The 14,598-nt window shown below is 39.5% G+C and overlaps 1 protein-coding gene across 1 annotated transcript; it reads left to right on the top strand.

Annotated features, from left to right (window-relative positions):
• The first annotated feature begins 10,158 nt into the window (after nucleotides 1-10,158).
• c1ql3a (complement component 1, q subcomponent-like 3a) lies at nucleotides 10,159-14,283 on the top strand. The gene is made up of 2 exons (XM_017700299.2): nucleotides 10,159-11,252; nucleotides 12,594-14,283. Exons 1-2 carry the CDS (start codon nucleotides 10,662-10,664, stop codon nucleotides 12,771-12,773), a joined length of 771 nt encoding a protein of 256 aa, XP_017555788.1. The 5' UTR covers nucleotides 10,159-10,661; the 3' UTR covers nucleotides 12,774-14,283.
• Nucleotides 14,284-14,598: the final 315 nt, after the last annotated feature.

Genomic DNA, 14,598 nt, shown 5'->3' with positions numbered 1-14,598 from the left:
CTCATTTGAGAGCGTTAACAAGCTATTCAAACAATGGATGGCTTGTTCTTCTAAAAGCATGTGTTCTAGATTGACAGCCAAAAAACAAAATATGGTGTTTGCGTTTCAGTATTGTCTTGATGTATCGGTGTACATGGTGCTGTCGTTTGCTGTACCTAAACTAATCATTCTGAAAGAGCTCCTGCAGTGACTTTAAAATAGGTGAAACTAAGGAATGTAGCAAAGCCTCTTCAAATGTAGATGAAGGTTATTGTTACTCTTGGGTGAAATATTATTGCCATGGTCCAAAAATAATTTCAACACAGTGGAAATCAAAGAATGTCATTTTGTAAAGGCGTTTTGTCACGCTTATGTCACCATATGCCATGTTTATTCCTTATGAACTATTTTGAATAAAATAGGCTAAAATAGCTTGTTTGACTTTTTTTTGTGTTTCTGTTTGATTGATTTATTTATTTATTTATTTATATATATATATATATATATATATATATATATATATATATATATATATATATATATATATATATATATATATATATATACACACACTTCATTACTTAAATGACCCATAGCGGGAAAAATTTTATAACACTAAAAGGACATCTATAACTATTGCTTTGTTTTGAAACTTTAGCATTCACTCCCCAGTCCATATGTGGAAATTGTGCTCCAAAAGCTGCAGGTTTTTTAATTGTTGCCACAAAAACCAATACTCTATAGATTTGTTTTAAAAACACATCAAACTGATTGACTCTTTATGTGGAGGCCTGGAAAGGAATTCTAACCCAACCGCAAAAATAACACTGTGAAGTACAGAAGTGGAAACATCAAAGTCTGGGGCTGTTCATGCAGTGGTATTGATTAGTTCATATTCATTGACGGGATCAAAAATGCACAGAGACATTTTGGATGCAAACCTGCAGGTCTGCAAAGAAGTTGCTTAAATGACAGAAATAGGTCTTTTAGCATGATAATGATCTGAAACACCAGCTGGCATTTAGGCATTATTGCAACGGTCTGTTTGAAATAAGTGCATTTAGTTGGACATTCCTAATGTAATGAACTCATTATTATTTAGATAAATTAAGTTAATTTAGCATAAAACAAGTTAGCTCCTCCCATTTACTTTAAACTTACAAGCATTATGAACTGCTTTTTGAATGAGACACATTACAAAGTACACAATCAGAACAAAGATCCTTTATGTATCACGCCTTAAAGGCAGGACAACAAAACCAGCTTGTTTAAGCAATAAAGAATGGCTGGACAATGTAAAAGCAAATGTGTACGTGAAGTTCAGGGGAAAATAAAACGAAAGAAAACTGGGTAATAATGACCCTGTAAGTACTGCAGCTCATGCAAACTTTCAGTAAAAAGTCATGAGTTTGTATAGAACTTGATAAAAGAGTGTGATCCAAAGTAGTGATGGAGGATCATCACACATCTGAAAACTGATCTGCCCATAGGAGGCCATGTCATTGCTCTGCCTGGTCTTCTGACAGGAGATAAGGAGGAAGTGTTGACCTTTCAGGGCTGTGTGCCCAACAAAGCTGTGTGTGTGTGTCAGAGTGTTTGTGCTGCACTCCTGAGAGATCCCGTCACACACTTTTTTCTGCTGTTATTACTCTCATTATTATTATCCTGTCTCAAGCACTGTGTGTGTCCTCCTGTCCTCCTCATTCACACTCTCCTTACACTCACACACTCAGCAGGCACATCTGTCCACAGCACACTGCTGAGTGCATGCCACAGCACAACACACTTTCCACCAGCCCTCTGTCACACCTTTCATCTTTTCAGTCTTTGCGGTACTTCTCTCCTTTTTAAACTTTCTCTTGTTTCCATCATCAGGGCAATGCAATTCCACCTTTCTGCACACACATAGCATGGACAAATTATACAACATCTATACTTGAGTGACAGAATGGATGCCTTTTGTAAAATATTACTTGAGTAAAAGTAGAAATCTTAAGTACTTAAATTGCCCATATCACATAAATTTTCCTTGCATTGTTCAAGTAGGAGTTTGACAAAGTGTGCATACATTAAGTTTTACCCACTCCATCCATATATTAATTCCCCACTCCATACTGTACACAAGTGGACAAAATGCTCTGGAAGCAGCTTATTTTAAATGAATCTTTTCTGTGATGTCATGAAAACCAAATAAATAAATATATGTGTGTGTGTGTGTCTTAAAGCCAAAACTGACTGTTTAATTGTTTTTGCTCTATACAACCACACATACAAGTGAATGTCAGTGGAAATAGAAAATAAAAGGAAAAATGTAGGATATAATAGTACTGTGAGTTACTATTAAAGAATAACTTTAATATTATGGCACTCTTCATTGGGTTCAAAAACCTTTATTGTAGCATGGCTATGAACAAAAAATCTGAAGGCCTTGTAACTGAGTGAAGAGTGCCATGGATATTCACTCATTCTCAAGTTTTTGAAGCCCTCTTCATAGTACTCCTTTGAAACATGTACTTTTGTTTCCCTGCCAGTAGCACTCTGTGTTTGTACATTTTTGAAAATTGAAGTATTATGCTGATTACCATTTATGACCTGCATGGTTGCAGACCTGCAAGACTTTGAAAACAGACAGACATTCCTCTTCATTAAAAAAGAGCATTAATCAGAAACAAGTAATATTTTCAATCTTGCAGAATAATTCAGTACTGCTTCTGCACTGAAGTGTTGCACTGAGTTTCCTCGATCCACATGTGTACATCCATTCCAACTGAATACAATACAATACTACATCGACACAATTCTTGCCAAAAGTAAGTAAAATGGACAACAGTAATTGTGCTAATGTAACATATATTATTCATGGGGAACTAGTGTACAAGTTTGACTCAAGTAATTTTAAAACAGCCTTTTTACACTCATGCATGCTGGAGAACACCAAGTCAGGCAGTGCTACTTTACACTTGCCTGACTTTTTTCTGATACACTGTTGAAGCTGGCAGCTACAACTAGCTTTCCCATCTCTGTATATGGCTGCAATAGGCTAGACAAATCATCTAGTTGAAAAAGAGGCTAAAACCTGCAGATCACAGTCAGACAGTCAGACAAAGCCATCAAATATTGATCCATGCAAACAAAGCTGAAATGAATGAGGTGTTTTATGTTACAGGAATGGTTAATATAGGATTGTGTTATGTATATATATGTATATGTATATATGTAGATATATATATATATCTGTAGATATATATGTATATATATATATGTAGATATATATATATATATATATATATATATATATATATATATATATATATATATATATATATATATATATATATATACACTGCTCAGCTGTGGCATTAAAGCCACCTCTTTATATAAAAACTCCTGCAGCACTGCTGTGTCTGATCCACTCATACCAGCTCAACACACACTAACACACCACCACCAGTATCACCGCAATGCTGAGAATGATTCACCACCTAAATAATACCTGCTCTGCAGAGGTCTTGTGGGGGTCCTGACCATTGATAAAGGGCTAGTGAAATACACAGAGAAACAGATGCACTACAGTCTGTAAATGTAAATCTACAGAGTGAACCTATTTGGTAAGTGGAGCTAAAAAAAAAAAGAGAGAGTGTAAATGCAAGGTGATTTCAATGTTATGGCGGATCAGTGCATACAGTATATATATTATTACTATATATTCATATAGTATTACTATGTAATAAAATAGGTTTGGGTACGAGGCAGGTGCATCTTCACAATGCAGCAGTTAGCAAACATGGCCACATGCCTTTGTGCAGGTGTGCTGGGTTAAAATGGGTTAAAATCCCAAGCAAAATTTTAAAATATTGCCTATTGGATTTAAGAATACACTCAATGCTAGAAGTTCAAACTTTAATTTTAAAAAGGCTTAGAGATTCTAGTTGAAGTTGCAAAGCTATGATTGGTTGAGTTTGATCATATTATTTTTTAATTTCATTATTATTTCTTTTTTGCTTTAGAGTAACAAATGGTGCTTGTGCAGAAAGTAATGGAGTACATAGTAGGATATTTCATATTTAAATGTAGTAGAAAGTGAAAATAAAAGCATAAAAAATGGGAATGCTTTACTCTAGTAAATATCCATCCATCCATCCATCCGTTTTCTAAGCCGCTTCTCCGTCAGGGTCGCGGTCTAGTAAATATATTTAGGAAAAATACTATACAGTACAGTAGTGTAGTAATGACCCAGCTGGCAGGGAATATAAGGTCAAATGTTATCTAAATCATAACATTCTAACTGCAAAATTCAGAGGGTGTTTTGATGATGTCGTCACAGATTATGTTAGAAGATGATGTTTTCAGAGAACATTATTCTTGCTTTGAAAAAAAAACCTCTTGCTGAAAACACTGATCTCAGAATATTCCTACCTGGGAACTAGGCCTACATGTACCCTGTTACTATCCACAACTGCACACACCCATACTCAACTCTCTTTGTCCAGCAGTGTGGAGAGATGAAAGTGTGGTTTAAAGTTAGAACCAAACTCTGGGCCATTCATTATGGGACAGAGCCTCGCACAATCAATCTCCTCCTCCCCAGAATAACAGCTTTCTTGCTCCTTATCTCAGCCTGTCCAATCCTTCTGTCAGAGTCAACAGGAAATAGGATATTGAGGTTTAAAAATGACTCTATGTGGCAATAGATCATTATGCATGCCATACACCAGACTCCGACACCAATTACTCACTGACCTTTCAAAGTAATCGTTTTGTGTACTTTTTTCCTACCCAAAGTCAAAGCCATTGGGAAAAGCCATGTAGATTTTGTTCGACGTGATTACTTTTTCTGTTTGGTTTGTTTTAGTTTCACTTACATTGTCCTGTTTAAGTGGACACCTTCTCTTTTGTCTATGCATCTCACAGTCTCAAGGACACAATGGCTCTCAGGCTAACCAAACCCATTGATTTTTGGCTGTTGATTTATGGCGGTGAGGGAGTGCTGTAGTGCTAGAGAGCATGCTCTAAACCATGTAAGAGGAGAGATGGTCAGTAGACACTGAAACCTAGCCCAGATTATTTGGAAACCAAGGTCAGAGTCAACAGACTAGTTCCCACATATTTGTGTTGTGTTTTGATAGAGTACGTGAGTAAATAAACCCATTTAGTGCCAATGCAAACATGACAACAATTACACCAATGATGAGTGTTCTTAAAAGAACACAGTGTATGGTTAGGGTCTGGGTCTGGACCTACATTTATTAAGCTTCTCGGGGTAGGAGTGATTTAGGATCTCTTCCTATGTTTAAGATCATTGTACATAAAAGATAAATCTGATGATAGATCTGCAATTTTACTCTAAGCTTGAAGAGTACAGGCTCTGGTTCTTTTAATATGTCTTTGTTTCTGTAATGTCTATAACATTGCCATTCTCCAGTCAGAGTCCAGATGCAAGGAGTTTCTGATAAAATTATGCTTCGTCTACTCGACCATTCTATGTGATTCATATAATATTTTATAATATTTGCATCACTTGTATTATCAGCAGGCTGCAGTGTGTATGTCTTTATACATGCACAGCCTCAAACAAAAGGTCCAGCTCAATGTCAGGCTCATATTTATATCGCAAATGCAAAATCAAATGTATACTGATGAAGTATGATGACGATAGTAGATTGTTCACTTACATCCTCGGAAGACACGTCATTCACCAAGTTTCCACAGAATTGTTTTTGAATAGCGTTTCAACCCACTCACCATCATCAGATTCATCCACTCGAGGAAAGGGTCGAAAGCATAAAACATGTTACGTGTTCTTCCGCATGTTGCATTGAGTTGCACGTTTCCAACAGAGAGGCCTTAAATTCCCCAAATGTTACATTACATTTAGCCAAATATGAAGCGGCATGTATGTGATTTATGTCACACCAAATGATTTGCCTTTTTTCATTTCAATTTTTCTGATAATTTTTTGATAATTTCTGTTTTGAGGTTTCTCTACAATTTAAATTAATTTATTTAAAGGACAAGTTTCTACCATTTAAAACTGAATTGGAGTTTCTAGGTGAAAGTGTAAGGATTTTAAAGCAGATTCCCTGCGTGATCAGCTGTGTCTGTGAGACTGAGTGGCCTGCTGCGACATCATCAATGTCAGTTAAAATGTGAAGTTCTGAATATTCTGCCATTCGTTGTTATGGGAGGTTTTTAATTTTTAAACTATTTATAGTATTTATAAATATTAAAAAAATATATTTAAACTATTTTTAAACTATTATTAAAAATTACCAATCCGATCGACTCCAAAAATACATAGCACAAGTCACAGCGCCGAGACCATCGAAACACAGTTTGAGCAGAGTCTGTATGTTAAGCGGTTCAGGCTGTATTACAAAAGAAAAGTGTGGAAGTAGAGTAAAAAGAAGTATGAGAGATAACAATAGAGTGCTTTTTCAAGCACTGTAATAAAGTACAATTCAGTAATATTTCAACAATATTTATTGTCAGTTTTCTCTTTTCAGAGCACGACATGTAAAATATTCTGGTTCACTTTCTTCTCTGACTGCTGTTTTTCCTCACCTGTGTATGCATCACTCACTGGAATCTCGGTGCTCATCGTAATGCACAGATCTGATTGGCTGAGTAGCGTCATGTGTGATACTTATAACACATGCAATTGGTCTGTGAGTCTCCTGCCACTAAAGCGTTACCAGAAAGGCTAAAGTTATGGTGATTAAAATAGGACCACCCTGTTGAAATTAAATAATCATCCATAGTTTATCGGTTATAGCTCCAGGTCCACATAGGGCAGCGTCTCTGTCTGAACTCGGGCCAAAGTCCTCCTATTAGTGATTTACATCAAACAGGGTGTATTGTAACATGGTATAAAGGGACGATGAAAATACTGTAGCGTTTATCGCTATTGAAAGAGGCACTGCTTTATTCTCCGGCTGTTGTCGATCACAGCAAAACGTACAACATGCAAAGAACCACCCCCCCTCTCTCTTTCTCTCCTCACACATACCTGCACACCACAGGCTGCTAGCTCCCCTCTCCAATCACAGTCCATAGCAAAATGAACAAAGGGCAATGAATGTCAAAATGTTTTTTGAACTTGCTACAATACACAGAGCAGTGACCAATCAGATTGTTGATCTGTGTCACTCTAACTGATTGTGTCACAGTCACACTGAGATTTAACACTGGAATACATATGGAGTGGGAGATAAAATGGTTCAGGAATACGTTATTATTACATTAGATGATTTTTTAATTAAAAAAAAAAAGACCATATAGGTGAAGCTTCTCAGAATAGAAGTGCTGTTTTAAGATCAGATCGCTCTCTAATTTACTATGACTTTACTGACAAGAACAGATCCTGGATCAGCACTCCTGTTCTGTGAAGCTCATTTTAGGCTGCTCTGCGTAACTCTGCATACACTTCCCCTTTGCACTTCAACCTGCTTTTGTTTAAGTGACGTGCCCCCAAAGTAAACCTACCTGAAGCAATTCTACTCGCAGTTCATATTGAACAAACATGTAGAATTCCACTCTAAAACAAGCATACATGAGTGTTTACTATGCTCAAATAACTATGAACTACAGACATGTTTATTGTCATTATCAGTGGGTGCTGCAGCAACTTCAGCACCCTCTCTTCCAACCTCCCTCTTATTGATATGTCACATAAGTTATTTCCTCTTTTGACAGTCTCTCTAAGTGTTTGATTCTTGATCTAAATTCTGTTCTCTCATAGAAGAACATGTTGTCAGTTACTCAAAACATGTACTATCAATTTTCTCCAGGAACGTGACTAAGATTAACGGAATATGAGTGTTGGTGCAGTTAAGAGTTAAGATGTATTTAGGATTAACTTCCAATTAGAATTTACTTAACTGGTACAAAGTACAAAATAATCCAAAATTAGGTCGACTGACAGTGTGTTGGGGAAAAAAGAGAAAAAACTAAACAAAACAAAAGACTAAACCTACCTGAAGCACATCAGCTGCCATGATGCTAAACATGAATGGAAAAAAGCAAGCTGACCATTTTCTCTGTGATAACACTGTGGCTGTTCTAGTATGAAGAAAAAGTGGGATTTATTTTTGGATTCTAACATGTAAAATTGATTCTGGATAGGGTTTATAAAAGTCAATTGCTGCTTGGCAATAATATCTAAACATAAAACAGATCTTTTAACTGTCAAATGAAAAAATGCCACCCTTTACAACTTTTTTATTTGTTCATAAACAATGGAGCAAAATGTTCAAAGACTTGCTCTGAGATTTCAAGGCATAAGAATAAAAATGAACAATAAAATATAGTGCTTTTAAAAATCTTAATCTCTTAGGTATACTTTCACCATCACTGGCATGGTAGTTTAGATACAAAACATGACAAATTTGTAGGAAAATCACAGGAACAAAATTGCTGCAGCAAGTGATTGTTTCTGAGTAGGAGTCGATTCTCAACAAATGATTTCTGCTTGTGTTTGCTAAGGGCAATCCATCACTTGCCAGTATACTATTGGCAAAGGTGTCATGATAATGATCGCTTTGTTACCTTCACAGCTCACTCTCTGGCTCTGAATGCAATATGTATAATAAATATAAAATAGACATATGTGCACATTTTGGATATGCATTATTTCATAGAACAAAGAAGACCGACAACTTTGATTTAATTGGATGCCATTAGTTACAATTCAATATGGAGTACTACTAATCACACAATGGCACTGTTGGTGGATGGATGGATGGATGGATGGATGAAAGACCAAGCTGAGTGATAAAGCAGTGAATGAGTGAATGAACAGATGATTTAATGGACATTGTGATTTAATCTAAAGTGTTGGTTAATGGCACAATGAGTGATACAACCCCTTTTCCAAAAAAGTTTGGATGTTGTGCAAAATGTAAATAAAAATAAAATTCAATGATGTGCAAATCATTTAAACCCCATATGTAACTGAAAACCCTACTACGAGATGCTGGGAACGTGCAGGATAGTATGTGACACTTACGGCACAAAGTCTCTCAAAAGCGTGGCCATGGTGGCGGACACAGCGCAGGAAGGCGGCCTCATGCAGTACAAAAACAACACATCGTTGTTGAAACTGAGCAATTTTATTGTTTTAAAAAAATGTATATGCCTAATTTGAATTTTATGCCAGCAACACATTCTAAAAATGGGATGGGAACATGTTTACTTCTGTGTTTTATCACCTTTTCTTTTAACAACACTCGGTAAGCATTTGGGAACTGAGGAAACCAACTGCTGTTGTTTTGAAAGTGAAATGCTTTACCGTTCTTGTTTGATATACTGTTCAACAGTTCAGGGTCTCTTTTGTCATATTTATCATTTTAATAATGCGTCAGATGTTTTCACTGGTGACAGGTCTGGACTCCAGGCAGGCCAGCTTAGCGCCTGGACTCTTTTAATACAGAGCCATGCTGCTGTAATACATGCAGAATGTGGTTTGACATTGTCTTGCTGAAATAAGCCTGCCCTGAAAAAGACATCGTCTGGATGGCGGCATACATTGCCAAAACACACACAGACACACACACACACCCACACACACACACACACACACACACACGCACATATATACATATATATACATATATATATATATATATATATATATATAAATCATTCAGCATTAATGGTGCACTTCACAGATGTGCATGTCACCCATGCCATGTGCACCAACATGTGTTGTCTTTGAAGCATTTTCAATTAAATGTAGGGTTTAAATGATTTCCACACCATTGCATTTTGTTTTTATTTACATTTTTCACAGCTTCCCTACTTCTTGGTAATGGGGTTGCATTAAATAGATAAATAAATAAACAAACAAACAGACAAATTAACAGTAATTCTACGGATGGATGAGTGAGCAATTAATAAAGGAACTGATTATTTAACAAACAAACGAATGAATGAATGCAGGATTAGAAAAATCTGACCTCTCTTTAGGTCAGAGTATGTTTTGTCTGATATGTTGCATTTCTTCATTTTAGTTCTAATTGCTTTGTGCCTTTAGAGTCGGGGGAGATGGAGGATGGTGGGCTGGGTGGCGGCTGTGTCTGTTACAAGCCTGCGCTTGGTCACCCCCCTCCCTCTCTACCCCTCTAGCTTTCTCTCTCTCTCTCTCTCTCTCTCTCTCTGTGTGTCTTAGCTCGCGCAGGCTCTCCTGATCTTCATCTGTGTGTGTGTGTGTCTGTGTGTGTGAAGGCGAACATCTACCTCTGCTTTACTCCCATGCCGTCTGCTTCTGCCGCTGAGCGCGCAGGAGCACTTTAAAAGCGCGTGGTGAAAGAGGAGCGCGTCCTGCTCCTCCCGCGCGCCTCCGTCCCGCCACACGTGTCGGTGAGAGAGACTGAAGACACTGCTCTCCAAGTCAGTGCGCGCCAGAGGACGGCGAAACTTTTTAGCGAGACTTGAATAAGCAAGCATCAGCAGAAAAAAAAAGTTAAGCAGGAGAAGAAGAAAAAAGGAAAAGCGCAGTTTGGGCCCTGCCCCAAAAAGCTCATTAACATCAACAGCAAAGCAAACTGGTTTGTATTTTTTCTGTTTTAAGGGGACCCTCATCAACCAGCAAGATTTCGCCCAAAAGCAGACAGGAGGAGCGCCCCGCGCTGACCAGGCTGGTGGGCAGAAAGCGGCTGATCGCGGCCGGGGTGCTCGGAGTGGTCATGGTCCTGCTGCTGGTCGTGCTCATCCCCGTACTGGTCAGCTCCGCCGGCACCTCGGCGCACTACGAGATGCTGGGCACGTGCAGGATGGTGTGCGACCCTTACGGCACGAAGTCTCCCACCAGCGCGGCCACGGCGGCGGACACGGCGCGGGACGGCGGCCTCGTGCAGTCGCTGCCTACTTTCATCCAAGGACCCAAAGGGGAGCCGGGGCGGCCCGGGAAGGCAGGACCAAGGGGCCCACCTGGAGAGCCAGGACCACCCGGACCCGCCGGCCCGCCCGGAGAGAGAGGGGAGCCGGGACGCCCCGGCTTACCTGGGCCCCCGGGACCCAACGGCGCGGGCGCCATCAGCGCGGCCACTTACAGCACCGTGCCCAAGATAGCGTTTTACGCCGGACTGAAGAAGCAGCATGAGGGCTACGAGCTGCTCAAGTTCGACGACGTGGTGACCAACCTGGGCAACCACTACGACCCCACTACGGGCAAGTTCACCTGCTCCATCCCGGGGATCTATTTCTTCACCTACCATGTGCTGATGCGGGGCGGAGACGGTACCAGCATGTGGGCAGACCTGTGCAAAAACAACCAGGTGAGGAGTGAACACTGCCCAGCGCGCGCTGCTCGTTTCAAACCGGACAGCGAAGCTCGCGAACTTTCTTTTGCCTTTTTTATTGCTGATCGAGGTTATTCAGAAAGTTTGCCTTCTGGTTTTTGGGTCGAGACGTGATGCTTGCGTATTAGTTAGTCTTACTTTTCAGGAGCTGCGTGTCTTATTGCAACCATCATTTAGTTCCTGCTCCTTTTTTAACGGTAGCTGCAGATTTTTTCCTGCAAATTTGGTGATTATTGCGTTGCTCCTTCGCTGCTGGACTCTGTGTAACACTATTGTAACGCTGTTTCGTTACTAGTGCGTTCATTTCTAATCCATTATTTTGGTCGTTACTGTATTGCTTGAGCATCACTGTAAGTGAGGGTAATTAGGAGTCGCGCCTCTGAGTGGGTGTCAGTGTCTCGCGCCCCATGCACTGATATCAGAGTGGTCCCCTGGGGGTTGGTGGGGGGAGGGGGTGATTTGATAGCAGTTCATCAGACAGCACGACACTTAAAAAGACAGAAACGCTTAATGTCAGACTGTCAACTTCAGCACCAAGTTTCACATGATGGCTTTACAGTCTTTTGTTGTTTCTTTGCTCAAGAAGAAAAATGAATCCTCATTTAGACCCAAAGAGGGATTCAGTTGTTGTTTTTGTTGTTGCTATTATTATTGTTGTTATTGTTATTATTATTATTATTATTATTATTATTATTATCCTGTTGTTCTTGTTGTTGATAATTATAATGATAATGATGATGGTAATGATGATGATGATGATTTAAATTCCTTTGTGGGAAGCTTCATCATGGATGTTGTTCCCAGCCTCCAAGCACGCGACCCCCGTGTGCACTGTATCTACCACTTACACTGTGGCCCAGGACCTTTTATTATGAACGTAATAAATAACCTCATCATCCGTTTTGGCTTGAATGTATTTATTATTTTCTAGAGCTTTTCCAACACATTTTTTCTAAAATTCTATTTTCTTGATGTCTATATTTTCACCTTGTCCGCACCAGAAGCTGAACTGAGTTAAATAGGGGGCTGTGCCTTTCGTAAGTTTGGAAGGGCTTACATTCAGTGTATGTTTTCATCTTTTCACACGCTTGAGTTGCCCTGGCCAGTAAATATTTCAGTAAAGCGGTGGTGAAGGCTTCATGGCGCTGACCGTGGTGCTGAACTGAATCCTGCGCTGTGTGGTGCTGACTCCCTCCGAGTCTTCTCCTCCTGTTAAAGGTTATTACTTGTACAGTGCACGCTATAATCACTCTTGACCTCTTTGAGGCTTTTGACAAACTTTTTCACTCGTGACTAACTGGCATTTCCTCACCGCAGGTCCGAGCGAGCGCCATCGCCCAGGACGCGGACCAGAACTACGACTACGCGAGTAATAGCGCGGTGCTGCACCTAGAGCCCGGGGACGAGGTCTACATCAAACTGGACGGAGGCAAAGCCCACGGAGGCAACAATAACAAATACAGCACCTTCTCTGGCTTTATCATCTACGCCGATTAGGACAACACAGCTCCTTACCCACCCCCACCTGAGCTGCCCCAGCCCGTACTTGCGCCCCCCTCCTTTTTTTTCCTTTTTAACCCCCCGCCGGTCTCAGAGGCAAGTGACACACTCCCTCATCCGCACCATTCTGGACCTCCAGAAGAGGTTGGTAAGGATGTGTGCGTGGGGGGCAGCGTGTTAGAAGGCCGCGCCCCCACTCCGTGTCCTCCAAGTCTCGATTCAAAACGCGAGAGTCTTTGGGAAGGACAAGTGAAAGTCCAGCGAAGCAGGAATGTAACGAGCAGGACAACTTCACAGAAGAGCAACACAAAAAAAGAATCTCCAGTGAATCGCGCTGTCCTTCTGTTAATCACCAAAGCAATTTCTGGTGTTCTGTAAATTGTCGTTTCTGTAACTACAAAACAAAGCCTAGTCACGAGAGACTTTTTATTACATGCGAATTCAAGCAAATCAGTTTGTGCAATAACCTTAACAAATGACGCCCATGATTCAAATACTCCTTGCCTATTAAGCTTTTCCAATACCCCCACCCCAATTACTGTGCTACCTAAAACTCCTCCAGTTCATAGTTTGTGAATCATTTATGACTCTGGTACTGATAATCTGATCTCAAATAGCCCAGTTGAAATTAAGAATGATATGCACAGTTACGAAAAAAAGGCCAGAAGCTGAGACAGAGACCAGTGAACTGCTCTGAAGCAGCTGTAGAAGAGCTATCTCCATTATAACCAGTCAAACACCACCTGCAGGGTTATGGTTGAGGCGCAGTCTCATGGCATAATCCAAATGCAGTCTATGTTACATCCACTTGGTTGTAGCTGATTGATCCATTACATGTCTTCAATAAAACAGCTGAACTTTAGAACACGTTGTTGTTAAAGGTTGAACTAATGATGCCGCGATGAGTGTTTGTTGGTTTCAGGAGGTGTAGAATATGAGCTGGTCTTTCAAATAAGTGTTAATGGTAGAGCATGACTTTGATGAATTACTCACACCAGAGTTGTCTAACTTCAGTATAGCCAGTTTATTTTTTATCTACATATATCAACAAAATATATTAAAAAGTTCAGATTCTGCAGTGTGACAAAGGCTCAGTAGTAGGAACCCTGTCTGTTTTGACATAGACCTGTTGAACCGAGGCTGAATGTGGTTTGTGATATATTGAGAGCACTATGCAGAATGTATGTGTTGATATGTAAATGTGTATCTATCTAAAAGAGAGTCAGCGAATGTGACTATACTGATATCGCTACTTATTTTCTATGTACATATTGTAGTGATTGATTTATTTTTCTCCCTTAAATATACAAATGTCTGGAAAGCACAGGAGCGTCTTGGTGTTTTGGAAAAAGTGTGCTGAAATCACTGCGTCCACTCAGTCTCTCCTTCAGAAATATGTATGAACCAGTGTGCAGTGAGTTTAGATGGGAGGATTTGAAATGGAGTGCACTTCATTTGTATGCAGTTTGATCACACTTTTTTTTCATTAAATGGAAGTTTGATCTGATATGTGTATTTCTCTGATTTATACATATCAACAGGAAGGGTCAGTTTTCATATGGTGATCACTGAGTAATTAGATTCTTAAGTAATACTGTGAATATTAAGTAATGGATTGTGACATTTTAAATAGCTGTGTGGTCCTTTTTTCCCTAAGAACCTTAGATATCTTCAAAAATAAAGGGGCCAAAGGAGGTTCTTTGGAGTGATAACAGCAGAAAAACACTTTTAGTTCCATAAAAGTCTTTAAACTTTTTCCATGAACCATACTTCTACAATAGGAACCATTTAGGAATCTTTTGTTTCTTTTTTATATTTATTT

Source organism: Pygocentrus nattereri, chromosome 3, assembly GCF_015220715.1.
Source record: "Pygocentrus nattereri isolate fPygNat1 chromosome 3, fPygNat1.pri, whole genome shotgun sequence".
NCBI classification, from domain to species: domain Eukaryota; kingdom Metazoa; phylum Chordata; class Actinopteri; order Characiformes; family Serrasalmidae; genus Pygocentrus; species Pygocentrus nattereri.
Note: the sequence above shows the minus strand (reverse complement) of the source record. Positions and strands in the feature narration are given on the sequence as shown.